The 13,839-nt window shown below is 46.5% G+C and overlaps 1 protein-coding gene across 3 annotated transcripts; it reads right to left on the bottom strand.

The window, feature by feature from the left end:
• Positions 1–1,365: 1,365 nt before the first annotated feature.
• STMN1 (stathmin 1) lies at positions 1,366–9,123 on the bottom strand. Of its 3 annotated transcripts, none has more exons than XM_064589735.1 (5): positions 9,053–9,123; positions 5,642–5,714; positions 4,977–5,149; positions 2,407–2,598; positions 1,366–1,882 (listed from the first exon to the last, which is right to left on the bottom strand). In XM_064589735.1, exons 2-5 carry the CDS (start codon positions 5,652–5,654, stop codon positions 1,811–1,813), a joined length of 450 nt encoding a protein of 149 aa, XP_064445805.1. In that variant the 5' UTR covers positions 5,655–5,714; positions 9,053–9,123; the 3' UTR covers positions 1,366–1,810. The 3 variants fall into 3 exon arrangements, with proteins under 3 accessions (XP_064445805.1, XP_045754349.1, XP_064445804.1); XM_045898393.3 differs by lacking the exon at positions 9,053–9,123 and adding an exon at positions 7,383–7,422; XM_064589734.1 differs by lacking the exon at positions 9,053–9,123 and adding an exon at positions 6,840–6,975.
• Positions 9,124–13,839: the final 4,716 nt, after the last annotated feature.

Raw genomic sequence — 13,839 nt, 5'->3', positions numbered from 1 at the left:
TACTTTGTTCTATTTATTGTCTGAACTAGCGTCCGACTAAACTACACTTGATCTTGTTGTTTGCCCTGCATGGTCAAACTCTTTACGTTCAGCTTTTTCCCAGAACTACAACTGATCATCTTGGTCTAGGTAAATTTGGAACTCAATTCAAGGCACACAAAAAGCTGCATCATCTTTTCCAATTTAAGAGTATAAACTTAGCTCACTCACTAGCCTCTGGTTGAGAATAGTTGTCATTTATATGCGTGCTAGATACTAAAGCGGGGGGTGCCTGGGTGGCTCAGATGGTTAGGCGTCTGCCTTCGGCTCAGGTCATGGTCCCAGGGTCCTGGGATCGAGCCCCGCATCTGGCTCCCTGCTCCTTGGGAGCCTGCTTCTCTCTCTCTCATGAATAAATAAATAAAATCTTTAAAAAAAAAAAAAATACTAAAGCAGGGTTCTAACTGTGCCTCTACACACACACACACACACACACACACAATTTAATCCTAACAACATAGGAGGAAGATTGCCATAGGCCACTATTATCCTTTAAGTTTGGTAAAACCCAAATCAAAGATAAAGCCGGAGCTGAGGAAATCCATGCTCGGCACCCAGCAGACCCTCCCCCAGCATTAAGTCACCCGGCACGCTTTCTTGCTATGAGGTGCTGGGCTTCCAAGAGCTTTTATACAGATGTCTAAGAAGCAAATAATCATATGCAATTAAGGCTATTTCCCAAATAGCATAGGAAAGCTGCCAAAGGCTGTCCCTGAATTGAAAGGCAACACTCTGACAATGGTGAATATTATAACCTCCGGATACAAGATGAAGGAGATGCCAACCTGAACCACCCAAATCACACGTCACTCTGGAAAAGAAGGTTCCTTTTAGCCTCTGCACCAAAGGTTGCTACGTGGGCCCAGAGAATGATATTAAATATTCCAATTTTGGAGTCATGGCTTCTATGGCAGGAAAGTATGAGAGAACACATCCCACCCCCACCTGTAACAGAAAGCCAGTAAACTGTCAAATACCGCTAACCAGGATCTCGCGATTTCCCCTAAACCCTTCTCTCGAAACCCCCTGTGTGCCTTCAATCTGCCTTTTTAACAGGGACACGGGAACAAAAATAAGCTTGTTTGCAAATAAACATCTGAAAGACTATCGTAGCAGCTGATCTGGGCCAAGGCATCAAAACAAAGTGATGATTGTGGAAGAAGACAATGCAAAGGACTCTGGAGCGAGAAACTCCAGGGCAGAGAACTTGCGGCGACATGTGCACTGGGTATTTCTGGAGGCCAAAGGCCCATCTGGAACGAACAGAAACTAGGAAGGTCTCTGTCACTCCAGAGTTTATTACCTGTACAGAAAGGAGTCCCCGCCGACAGCACTGTGCAGCTTTATTAACCATTCAAGTACAGTAGCATCTGGGAAGATCGGGACAGAATTGGGATTTAAAAGTGAACAGATATTCAGCATCTAACAGTTTGGAAGAAGCCACTACATACTCTTTGCACAAACATGTTTTCACAAAGCCAATACAGTACTAGCTGTTAACCCAGGACGCCAGGTGCACTGAAGTAGAAAAGATGCAACAAGAAAAAGTAGCTACATTAGAAAGACTTCAACACTTTAGAAAAAGAGTACAACACTTTCCGTTTCTCCCCTTTAGCCCCGAAAACAACATCATACAATCTGGATCTACCTATACAGTCCTACATCAGCTTCTAGAAGATTTGTCAGGAGGGCAAAAATAAAATGACACTGGCCAGTACAGTCTTTGGATATTTGGGCAGGGGAAGGGGAGAAAGTCAGTGCTCAGAACAAATTAGTCAGCTTCAGTTTCATCAGCAGGATCTTTGGATTCTTTGTTCTTCCGCACTTCCTCAACGTGCTTGTCCTGGAAAGAAACAGCATCCGTCAGTCAGTCAAATCACAAAGCCTGCCAAGCCGCGCACCCTGAAAGAGGCCCGACGGCGGCATCTGGGCGTGCGTTATATACTACGTTAGTGGGAAGCACACAGAGTTCTAGAACATTATCTTCAAACTTCCTTGGGTCACTCATGGAACCTGATGACTGAGGCTCCTACTGCTCTTTCAAAGAATGTACGGTTTTTTCTGGAAATCACTGAATACCCCATCTTACTTTTTTTTAAAGGTTTTATTTTTTAAGTAATCTCTACACCCAATGTGGAGCTCGAACTCACAACCCCAAGATCAAGAGTCGCATGCTGTACTGACTGAGCCAGCCAGGTGCCCCCGCTCCATCTTATTTTAAAAGAAGATACCTCTCATTTAATATGTTGAGCCCCGAACCTGAGGACAGAGACACCCAACGCCTTGATCAAGGCAATTAGTTCGAGCCACCTCACGGGTGCAGACTTCAAGCTCTCGACCCTCTCACAGCAAAGCTGGGCCACCGACCTTCTCCCGCAAGCGCTCCAGTTTGGCAGCCATCTGGGCCTCTCGGTTCTCTTTGTTGGCCTCCATTTTGTGGGTCAGCTTTTCTTCCGCCATCTTGCTGAAGTTGTTGTTCTCCTCTATGGCTTTCTGAAGCACCTCCTTCTCGTGCTCCCGCTTCTCGGCCAGCTGCTTTAAGACCTCGGCTTCGTGGGACTGAAAAATGTTTAACAGGCTAGACGCTCTGAAGTTTATTTAGCATTAAATTTTTGACCAAAAAAAGTTATTAACCAGGAGGACTGAAAAGAGGCAGAAATTGAGATCTCTTTAAATATAACCTAAGCCAGGGCCTGAATCGTCTGTACCAAAATACTGTGAAAATCACCCTCTTTTTCTAGTGTTTGTATTTACTTTGGAAAACTGCCCAGGTTTGTTCAGTCTTGCCCAACTGTTCTCTAAAGGAATCCCTGTTAAGATTTACTGTTTAATGGTAACAAGAGGACTTGTAACATGCACAGGGGAAATGGAGCTGTACTGTCAAGAACTGGCTATTGAACTTCAACGTCCACCTGAAGAAAATTAGCTTATTATAACAAAAGTAACCATTATCGATAAAAAGAAAAAAACATGAATGATAGGGAATTTAAGACTAAGCCCCCAGATTACTATTCGAGCCAGGCGGGATTTCTGTTTCATGGAAAAGCTTCATCGCTTCTCTCTCTGGAAGTGGCATTCACTTCCACGCCACTGGAGCTGTTACCACGGTGCGCCTCCTTCAACAGACTCAACACTCAACAGCATGTTACCAAACAGATTCCGATGTGCCTGGAAGCATCACCGAGGCAGGAAAACTACAGAGCACCTGCCGCTGGTTCTGTTCACTCTCTTCTGCAACATCCTAGTCCCAAGTTTCACTATAGAAAGCACAGGCTACTGACTACAGGGCCAGGGTTGGTTCCTTACAGATTTCTCCGTCTAGCCGTTGGCTGCATTTCCTCACAAACTCAAAACTCCACAAAACTCCCTCAACCTCCATAGGAGCTCAAACTGCGCAGACGAGCAGGTAGGAGACGGAGCTCCCTAGCAAACACTGCCACCCAACCCGGGGAAATGAATGGCAGCGCCGACAGAGGGTCAGTGCACATTCACACGTGGCACTGAAACATACAGGGCACGTGGTACAGCAGCTTCAACAGGGGCCTGTATGTGTGGTTAGATGTGTCAGACTTCACACTGTACTAACTGTGTTGGTCAGGGGCACGTTACTACCTCACCTTCTTGTGCCTACTTTCCTTCATTTTATTTTGTTAAAAAAAATTTTTTTTAGGGGTGCCTGGGTGGCTCAGATGGTTAAGCGTCTGCCTTCGGCTCAGGTCATGATCCCAGGGTCCTGGGATCAAGTCCCACATCGGGCTCCCTGCTCCTTGGGAGCCTGCTTCTCCCTCTGCCTCTCTCTCTCTCTCTGTCTCTCATGAATAAATAAATAAAATCTTTAAAAAAAAAAAAATTTTTTTTTATTAAGTAAATTCTATACCAAACGTGGGACTTGAACTCACGATCCCAAGATCCAAGAGCCACGTGTGCTATTGACTGAGCCAGCCAGGGCCCCTCCCTAATTTTAAAATTAAACCCACTCACCTTAATCAGGGTTGTTGGAAGGGAATAAGAATTTATATAAAGTTCTGCATGAAAAGAATACTGAATGGAAGGAAATGCACCAAAATGTTAACAATGGTTATGTCTGGGAAGTAGGGTAAGGAATACTTTTAATTTCCTATGTATAAACTTCGGATTCCCAATTTTTCTATAACAAGCATATTAATATTTGTTGATCTTTCTGATTTGGGTTTGTTTTTTTTTTTTTAAGTAGGCTCCACACCTAGCATGGAGCCCAACATGGAGCTTGAACTCAAGACCCTGAGATCAAGACCTGAGCTGAGATCCAGAGTCAGACGCTTAATTGACTGAGCCACCCAGGTGCCCCTTTTCTGATTTGTTTTTAAAAATGGGTATTTTATAGAACTGCTTAGGTAAGAGAAAAGCTGCTCAATATCATTAGGCCAGTTGAGCAACACAATCACATTACCAGCAATTTAAAATGTTTTTATTGTACAGCTCTCAGGAAAAAAAACAAACCACACAGGCACACATACAAACCAAACCAAACCAGGAAAAAAGGGGGGGGAGGGGGAAGAATCATCCACCAACAAATCTATTTTTCAAAGAGAAAGCAAGAGAAGCAGGAACTTTGGCTTCAGATAGACCTAAGCTTGAATTCTGGCTCCAAAACTCACTAGCTACAGGACTTGGGAAAATGACAACATTTCCGAGACCATTTTCTCATCTCAGTATCTCAGACATCTACCCTTTTAGGGTCAAAGGGTTAAAGGAGAAAAAGAGAAGTAAAGGACTTGGTACATAATATGAGCTCAGTAAATGATGCCAGGCATTTTCTTCTAGCTGCTGGCATATGTAATTTTCACAGTTATAATCACATCTAGCTCCAATTCTGTTTTCCTCCTGTTACGGAAATAAAACTGATCTGCCACATTATATAAATAAATATCCTGTTTTCTGTGAATTGTGATGTTTACCTTGCGTCTTTCTTCTGCAGCTTCTAATTTCTTCTGAATTTCCTCCAGGGAAAGATCCTTCTTCTTAGGAGGGGAAAGGGGGAATTCTGGGACGGATTCTTTTGATCGAGGGCTGAGAATCAGCTCAAAAGCCTGGCCTGAGGCACGTTTCTCCAGTTCTTTCACCTGGATATCTGGATTTGATCATATTCATAATGTATTCAGAAAAATGGGGTTTTCCTATTCTAGTAAACTATCCTATAATTTTCTAGAAACCAAATCAATTTAATGAATAGAATTCGGGCTGATAAAGAAGCTGTGTTCGCAGGCAAGAAATTATTTAAATACCACCTCCCACAAACCCAAAGCTCAATATTTTTGGATTAAAAAAATGCCACTTTGAGATATCAGTGTTTGACAATCACTTTAATAAACAAAAGGAAGACTTGTGCAAAACTCCACAGTTTTGCTCTCAACCAAGCCAAACCATCATATTATGAAACAATTAGGAGCTCTCAGTACATTCAAGTGATAATTTTTTCTTCTTTATTCTCGGGGATTTATAAAATGGGTTTTTGATAAGACGAAAATACAACTGCCCAATTAATGGCTTAAGACTTAAATCCATCTCCTATTATAAAATCCTAAACCCATCACAATTCAGCTTTTCCAAATAGATTACCTACCAGAAGAAGCCATGGTGAACAGAAGACAAGAGACTGGCAGTGTATTCTACACAATCCACTGGCAAGGAAAACCCTGAAAACGATTTTCAAAAGCATGCGATCAATTTCTTTGCATTTCTAGGTCATTGATCCAAAGGGACCTCAAATCAAATCCACATAAATCAGTGTCAGAAAAATCACTACCATGGAATTAAATAAGACATCATTAACTAGAAAATTATAAAAATCAACAAAATACTGAAACACTGGTAAATTTGAACTGAATAGAACATTGGTTGCAGAAAATCAAGTCAACTGAGCTTGCCTGTTCAAAAAATATCTTGGATTTTAAAAATTAGACGACGTTAAGTCCCAATATATTTTTTCCCCTAAAAACTCTAAAAATTTCCCCCCACAACGGCGAAAAGATATTCCAGATTCAACTCAACAGTGAGACCGGAGCCATCTTAATACTGCCTACAACTCATTGTGCAAATGAAATGCCCACCCTTGCTTTGTCTGCGTCTGCCATGGTGGAAAACAAAACGCCCAAGCTAATATCAACCAGTATGTTGAACTCCTATTGTTCCAGAGGCTTAAGCTCCTTAGCCAACAGCGAGCAAAATTAATCAGTTTTATGAACCTTTAGGCTTTAGATTACAATATTTGCTGCCTTATATCACGAAAAATTCTACATCCCTACTTGATTTTTTTTAAGGTCATTATCCTTGTACACCCCAGGCTAATAAGAAAACCTAAGATTGCAGGTTTCAACAGCTGGAAATTAAAAACCCTAAGCAGCGAAACGGTCTAACCCCCGCAGAGCAAGAGACGCAGCACCGGACCCAGAATGGGCGTGGCCCCGGACCAAGTGAGGAAAAGCGGGTGGCCGCCCCCGGCCAATCAGAGCACGCCCTGCGCTCCGGCCCCTGGCCCCGCCCCCTTCCTCCCCGCGCCTTTTCGAATCTCCCCGAACTCACAACACCCCGGAGCCCGCGCGCGTGGGAAGGGGAGGGATGGGCGGGGCTAACGGTCCTATCTGGGTAACTCCGCCCTCCCCGGGCTCGCCGCGCGCTGACGCCCCCCCCAACTCCCGCCAAAACCATCTCGAGGCCGCCCCCACCCCCGCAGCAGCTCGGCGGGTGGGGCAGGCCCGGGGAACCGGCCGTGGGGTAGCTCAGGCATCGGCCCGCTACCTCCTCCTTTCATTCTCACCCACCTGCCTCCACCCTAGCTGTCCGCGCCCCCCGCCGCGAGGACAGGATTGCTCTCGTGGGATGTCAGCCTCTCGGGCTCGGCCCTAGTCCCTGGGCGAAGGCGACAGCGGGGAGAGGTAGCGGCCCTAGCCGCCCGCAGTCCGATGCTATGGCCGCTGCCCTCTAGAGGCGTCGCCCCGCCCCTTCAGACAATGGGGACCCCAGCCGGGCTGAGCTAGCAAGTGAAAGGAGAGAGGCAACCGAGGGCCCACGCCCCCTATTGTCTCCAAGACGGCACCCAGGGCTAACGCCCAGGGCTTGCCCAGCTGGCCGCGCCCCCTCCCCACGATAGCCGCGCCCCCAGGGAGCGGGGACAAAGCCGAGGCTCCGCCCGAGCCATACACAAAGCGGAGCGACCCCCGCCCGCCAGTCCCACTTGGGGCCCGCGGCCACGCCCGCCGCCCTCCGGCTGGGGGTCTCTGGCATGGCCTGGCCCCTCCCGCCAGCCGCATCCCTCTCGCTGGCCCCCAGCCTCCAGCCAACTCCTCCCAGAGCCCCGCACCCACCTGCTCGGTCCGAGCCGCCTGGCCACACTCTGAGCACCAACAGACCCGGGCGCGCACAAAAGCGCCAAACAGCAGCACGTGACCTCCCCACCGGGCTCTCCATTGGCTGAAACCAGCGGCACGTGCCGCCCCTCCCCCACAGCACAGGTGGCCCCGCCCCTCGGGACCCCCGAGCACCTCGGGAAGTGTAGTCCAGGCTGGCGGGGTAGGGGGACAATGCGAGGGGTGGGGGGCATTTGGGGGTCTCCTCGGATGTGAGCAGGGGGCCCGGGCGGTTGTCTGGCCGCTGGAGAGGGCTATACTGTGGTCCCTAGCCTGGATCTGAGCCAGCTCTCCCATCCCTAAGAAAAGGGCGGGGCCGGGCGGGGCGGGGTCCCTCCCTACCTCTCAGAGGGTGGGCCCCTGGACTCCTCCTCCGTGGAGCCACGTGCCCCGCATCGCCCCAAGGGCAACACTCGGACAGCGCAGTGCCCCACCCCTTGCTGCCACCTAAGACGCCCAAGCCCTTGTTACAGGACAATGCGACTCTTTGCCCCTGTAAGGCCCCCCTGCAAACCGGCGCCCTACCTCGACACCCGCGTGTAACCTGCATTGTGACATCATGGTAATCCCTTAACCCACTCAGCCCTAACAGGTCACGGGCGTGGCCCTTCCTCACGGAGCGAGTTTTCGCTACCATACTCGGGTCCCGGAGCTGATGACCAGAGAACCGTGGGGGGGGGAAAGAGCGAGGCTCTGGAATTTGATCTCCTTTGGTCTAACAGTTACTCCGCTTAAATGCAGACTCCATCTGTTCTGCCTAGCCTTCTGCCTGATAATAGGGACGGAAGAGCAATAGCAGTTCTAGACAACACAGACTGCAGTTAAGTGTTGCTTTTGTTCTTGGAGCACGTGCTCCCAGTGCAGTGCTGGGCCCTTTTAAAGAATCAAAACAAAAGGGGGAACCACAAGGTCACGGTTCCTCCTGGCCTGGTTTGATGAGAAGCACAGCAGAGGCACAAAGGAAACTGGTCTGACCTGAGCGATCTTAGAATGACTGGCCGCCTTCTTCCCACAGAAAGGCCAGAAGAAAAATAAAATGAACGTGGTTTCCAGATCCCTCTTCCCATTCCCCAGACCAAGGTTGTGTCTTTGGTCTTCCGGTGGTGGTCACTACACCAACGCACCTGCTTTGAGATCCTGACTGGGTAGAAGGACACCTTCATTTTATTAATCAATGGGTCCAGACTCCCCATACCAAGAAACAAATATGACTAACTCTGCAGAAACAACAGTCCTAATTGCAAAAGGCTCCAGCCAGTCACTGGGGATGTGCTGGAGATAAATACAATTACTGGGTGCCTGAGACAAGGAAAACTGAATCATAGAGGCAGCAGACACACCACACAAAGCAAACAGCCATTTGCTGTTGCCTGAAATATGCTTGTTGTAGCATTTTCTCCAACAATCGCCCTTGTGTGGGGTCAGTCTCTCGCCCGCCCCCAATCGAAGTGGTTTTCCTTTAGCATGTGAGCAAGACCAGGAATAATTCAGATTCTAAGCCCTGAAAGCCTTCTCCCTCTCAGACCGAACCTAGCTACAAAACGGCCAGGTGTTTCCATCTGTCATTTTTCTGAGCAAAATCTCAGAAATCGTTAGAAAGCCTGGAGCGGGGTGGGTATAGAGCTCACCGGAAAGTGATAGATTGGCAGGCAACACAAACGAGCACCGGAACCCAAGGCCAAGAGGTCTATTATCCCCGAACCAGCTTTTATCTTGAAGTCTTTACTTGAACTGGAGGTTTGCAGAGGAAGGTCCCACCCATCTGATGTATATTTCTTTTAAATACAAGAGATTGCCATGCAAAAATCTTACGTTTCTGACTATTAATGTTGTGACAGGAAAAAAAAATAAATCTTTCAAAACACTGATTATTTTAAAGCACTTACACCACTTCCCCCCACCTTTCCTTTTTCCCTAGAGCAGATGTCTATTTCCATGGAAACCACAGCTAGGAACGAAGATGTTAGAACTCATGGAGATTTTTAATCTTTTGTAACAATGCTACTTAGCTGGTGGGTTTGTTGTTAGATGCCAAGTCCTGCCACAAGGATTTCCTGAGCTCCTCACTGCTGCTTGAGGCCTGAGAGGGCGGGGGGGGGGGGGGGGGGGCGGGAGGGGGCGGGGGCGTGTAAGTGTGCCCCTTTAACAATCCTTTGCATAAAAAGGTGCATGTGTGGTGAGGTGACCCCAGTTTCCTAGGTGGGGCTGCTTTTCTGAGAGCCAGACCACAGCTATTAATTGTCACCTCTGTCTATAGAGGTTCCTACACAAGCCCTGGAATAGGAAGGGCTTTCAACTCGAAGGCGAGAAAACAGCTTTGCCACTTCATGGAGAGGGACAGAAGCTCCTTTCTGGGAAGCTGGCTAAAACTCCCTTCAAAAGCCACTCCCTCCTGAAGTGGCAGCAAGGAGTTAACATTCCCATCTTGGAACTGCCTATCTTTGCCCATGAGAATTATTTTTGCCTCTGCTCAGATGGTGTGGTCGGATTGCTGTGGAGCTCGCTGTGACTATGGATTAGCACAAAGTGAAGTCAAGATATGGCAGCCCTCCAGCTTATTTGATCTGTGTAGGCAGCTAAAGGAGAGCACTTCAGGCTTCAAAGTCTAGAAGGGATGTCTACACTGATCAAACGAGCCGGGCTGTTGTCAAATCTCCTCTGTTCTTACAGAGCACCGCAGCCTTTGTTCATTGTTGGGTCTGAGGCTGCCGGGGTTGTCGCTCGCCTGGGCGCCGCCGGGTTCCAGCGCTTCGGGGCCTGTCCTTGGCAAAAGGATATTGTGGGAGAGGTTTTCTCCTTGTCCCCAGCCTCTCTGTTCCCTTTGTCCCCTAAACCTTAGGCACTGTGCTCTAACACTCCCGTCCCTGTTCAAGCCCTGTCTGTGAATCTATTTCACACTCAGGAGACGGTTAAGTCCCAGAGGGTGGGGCCTGTGCCAAGACGGTGGGACTTGCACGTCCCTGGGGCCCAGAACGGGGCCTGGCTCAGGACGGTGGGACTTGCACGTGTGCAGCTGACTTGAGGCAAGAACCACCTCTGTCATCTTCTGTCTCCTCCTCTGTGCTGCTAGACACCTGCTCCGTAGAAGGGTGGTGAGGACTAAATGAGATGATGTACATGAGGGCGCTTAGCACGATGCCTGGCATGTGTTAACTCTTGTCACTAGAGTTACTTGTTACTCTAGTTACAAGTAGTCGCTTGATTACTATAGGTTATGGAATGAATGAATGGATTATTGAATGAATGCATGCATGAATGGATGGATGGATGGATGAATTCCCACACTTTGTTAGGAATCAGAGTCACTGGGTTAACTCTTCCTATTCGATGTTTTTAAAAATTCAATTAATTTAACATTTTGGATAACCCATTCATGTAGTTTAGAAATAAAGTATAAAAAGGGTGCCTGGGTGGCTCAGTCGGTTAAGCGTCTGCCTTCAGCTCAGGTCGTGATCCCAGGATCCTGGGAAAAAGTCCACCTTGGGCTCCCTGCTCAGCGGGGAGTCTGCTTCTCCCTCCTCCCTTCCCCACTGCTCATGATCTCTCTCTCTCCTTCTCATGCTTTCTCTCCCTAAAAATAAATAAAATCTTAAAATTAAAAAAAAAAAAGAAAGAATAAAAAGTCCTCTTCCCTTTTCTTTCCCGATCTGCCAAATCCATCAACCCTCCCCAACCATAACCACTGTCATCAGTTTCCTGGGTATCCTAGAGTTTCTTCAACAAGTTTCTAGATGTGTATTCTTAGTCCCCCTTCATCATACAAATGGTAGTCAACTGTAACGGTTCTGCACTTAGCATTTTTTCACCTCACGATACATGTCAGGGATCTTTTCCCTGTTCGTACATCAAGCGTTTCCTTGATCTGGGATTCACTGTATGAATATTCCATAATCTAGTTAACCTGTGCCTTCTCCATGGCTTTTAGGTTATTCCCAATTATTTGCTATTTCAAACACTGCTGTTATGAATAACCACATATATATATATGGCACTTTCCACATGGGTGAGTAGATCTGTAAGACATTTTCCGAGAGTGGTATTGTGAGGTCAAAGGGCAAACACATCTGTCATTTGGACAGTGCCAAACTGCCTTCCACGGGAGATGTAGTAGTTCCACACTCACCTTGTGGTGTTTTAATTCATTGTCTCAATTCACTCAAAAATGGTTTGAAAGGCTTTGTCCCTAGAAATTTCAGGCATCAGGGAAAAGGAGGGGGAGGACTAGAAATCCCAAGAAAGACGTGGCTGTCAATTCTGTCTATATTAATAATTCCTATAACTACCTGCCAAGCAGCAGCTGATCTCAGAACAGCTCTGGTGCCCACACAGTTGTGCTCCTCCTACTCTGTCCTGTGGTAGAAGTGTCTGCAGGTGTCGCTGTGAGATTGGAAGCCTTTTGAAGGCAGGGTCTTTTTCTTGGTTGTATCCCACTCCCCTCCCATGACGCTTGACACAGTGCCTGGCATGCATCTTATTTAATTAATTCTAAGATGTATGTTTTCCCCACATTTTTGTGTCTCTGAAATTGGCTAGACCTCATGGTCAATAAATAGCATGTCATAATTAGTGACAGCCTATTTTCTTAGTGGGACATAAAATAATGGTATCTTAAAAATCAATGGCATTGGGGCGCCTGGGTGGCTCAGTTGGTTAAGCGACTGCCTTCGGCTCAGGTCATGATCCTGGAGTCCCGGGATCGAGTCCCGCATTGGGCTCCCTGCTCAGCGGGGAGTCTGCTTCTCCCTCTGACCCTCCTCCCTCTCATGCTTTCTGTCTTTCATTCTCTCTCTCTCAAATAAATAAATAAAATCTTAAAAAAAAAAATCAATGGCATTTTTGAGTCAGCGAAATGTTGGAAAGGGCGCCCATATTAAATGTGTGAGTGGAATGACGGCCAAGATGTCGCTGTTCCTGCCAGTCCTCTCACTCCGAGTCCTAACCCTCACAGTTTCCCATTTAGCTGGTGGCTTTGCTAGACACTCACCCTCCAGGTTTAAAACTTCAGTCAGACTCACTCTTCCCTCTTTCTCGCCCAAGCCTCCAATTATGGAAACTTAGCATTTTCTAGTAGAACAGAACCTTTAAAATGATCATTGCTACAAAAAGAACAAAGCTGCTCACACTTCCTGATTTCATAACTTACTACAAAACTACAGGAATCAAAACAGTGTAGTACTGGCATAAAGACAGACATACAGCCCAATGGAAAAGAATAGAGAGCCCAGAAATAAACCCTTGCATATGGGGTCAAATGACTTTTGACAAGGAGGCCAAGATTCATTCAATAGGGAAAGGACAGACTTTTCAACAAATGGTGCTGGGAAAACTGGATATTCATTCACATGCAAAAGAATGAAGCTGGGCCCTTACCTCACACCATATACAAAAATCAACTCAAAATGGATCAAAGGTCTAAATGTTTATAAAACTATAAAACTCTTAGAAGGAAACATAGGGCAAAAGCTTTATGACATTCAATTTGGCAATGATTTCTTAGATGTAACGTCAAAGGCACAGACAACAAAAGAAAAAAATAGACAAATTGGATTTTATGAAAATTTAAAATTTTGTGCATCAAAAGAGTATCAACAGAATCAAAAAGCAACCCACAGAATGGGAGGAAATAATTGCAAATTATATATCTGATAAGGGATTCACATCCAGTATACATAGAGAACTTCTAAAACTCAACAAACAACCTACTTCAAATATGAACCAAAAAAGGCCTTAAATAGACATTTCTCCAAAGATAATATACAAATGGCCAATAAGCACATGAAAAGATGCTCAACATCACTAATCTCCCATCCAAGTACTAACCAGGCCGGACCCTGCTTAGCTTCCGAGATCTGACGAGATCGGGCGGGGGCGGGCGCGCTCAGGGTGGGTTGGCCGTAGACTCAACATCACTAATCATTAGGGAAATGTAAATCAAAACCACAATGAGATAGCACCTCACACCCATTAGGATGGCTACTATAAAACAAAACAAAACAAAACCAAAAAACGGAAGATAACAAGTGCTGGAGAGGATGTGGAGAAACTGGAGCCCTTGTGCATTGTTGGGAATGCAAACTGGTACAGCCACTGTGGAAAACGGTATGGAAGTTCCTCAAAATATTAAAAATAGAATTGCCATATGATCCAGCAATTCCACTTCTGGCTATACACCCAAAATAATTGAAAGCAGAGTTTTGAAGGGATATTTGTACACCCATGTTCACGGCAGCATTATTCACAATAGCAAAAATGTGGAAGCAAATCAAATGTCCATTTCCAGATATACACACAAGTGAAATGGTAAGTCCATACAATGGAATATTATTCAGCCTTAAGAAGAAGGAAATTCTGACACAAGCTACAACATGGATGGACCTTGAGGATATTATGCTCAGTAAGATAAACCAGTCACAAA

This window comes from Mirounga angustirostris, unplaced genomic scaffold, assembly GCF_029215605.1.
Source record: "Mirounga angustirostris isolate CCGP_5_RB_7025 unplaced genomic scaffold, mMirAng1.0.hap1 SCAF_4, whole genome shotgun sequence".
In the NCBI taxonomy this organism is placed as follows: Eukaryota; Metazoa; Chordata; class Mammalia; order Carnivora; family Phocidae; genus Mirounga; species Mirounga angustirostris.
The sequence above is the reverse complement of the archived record's forward strand: the minus strand, read 5'-3'. Positions and strand labels throughout refer to the sequence as shown.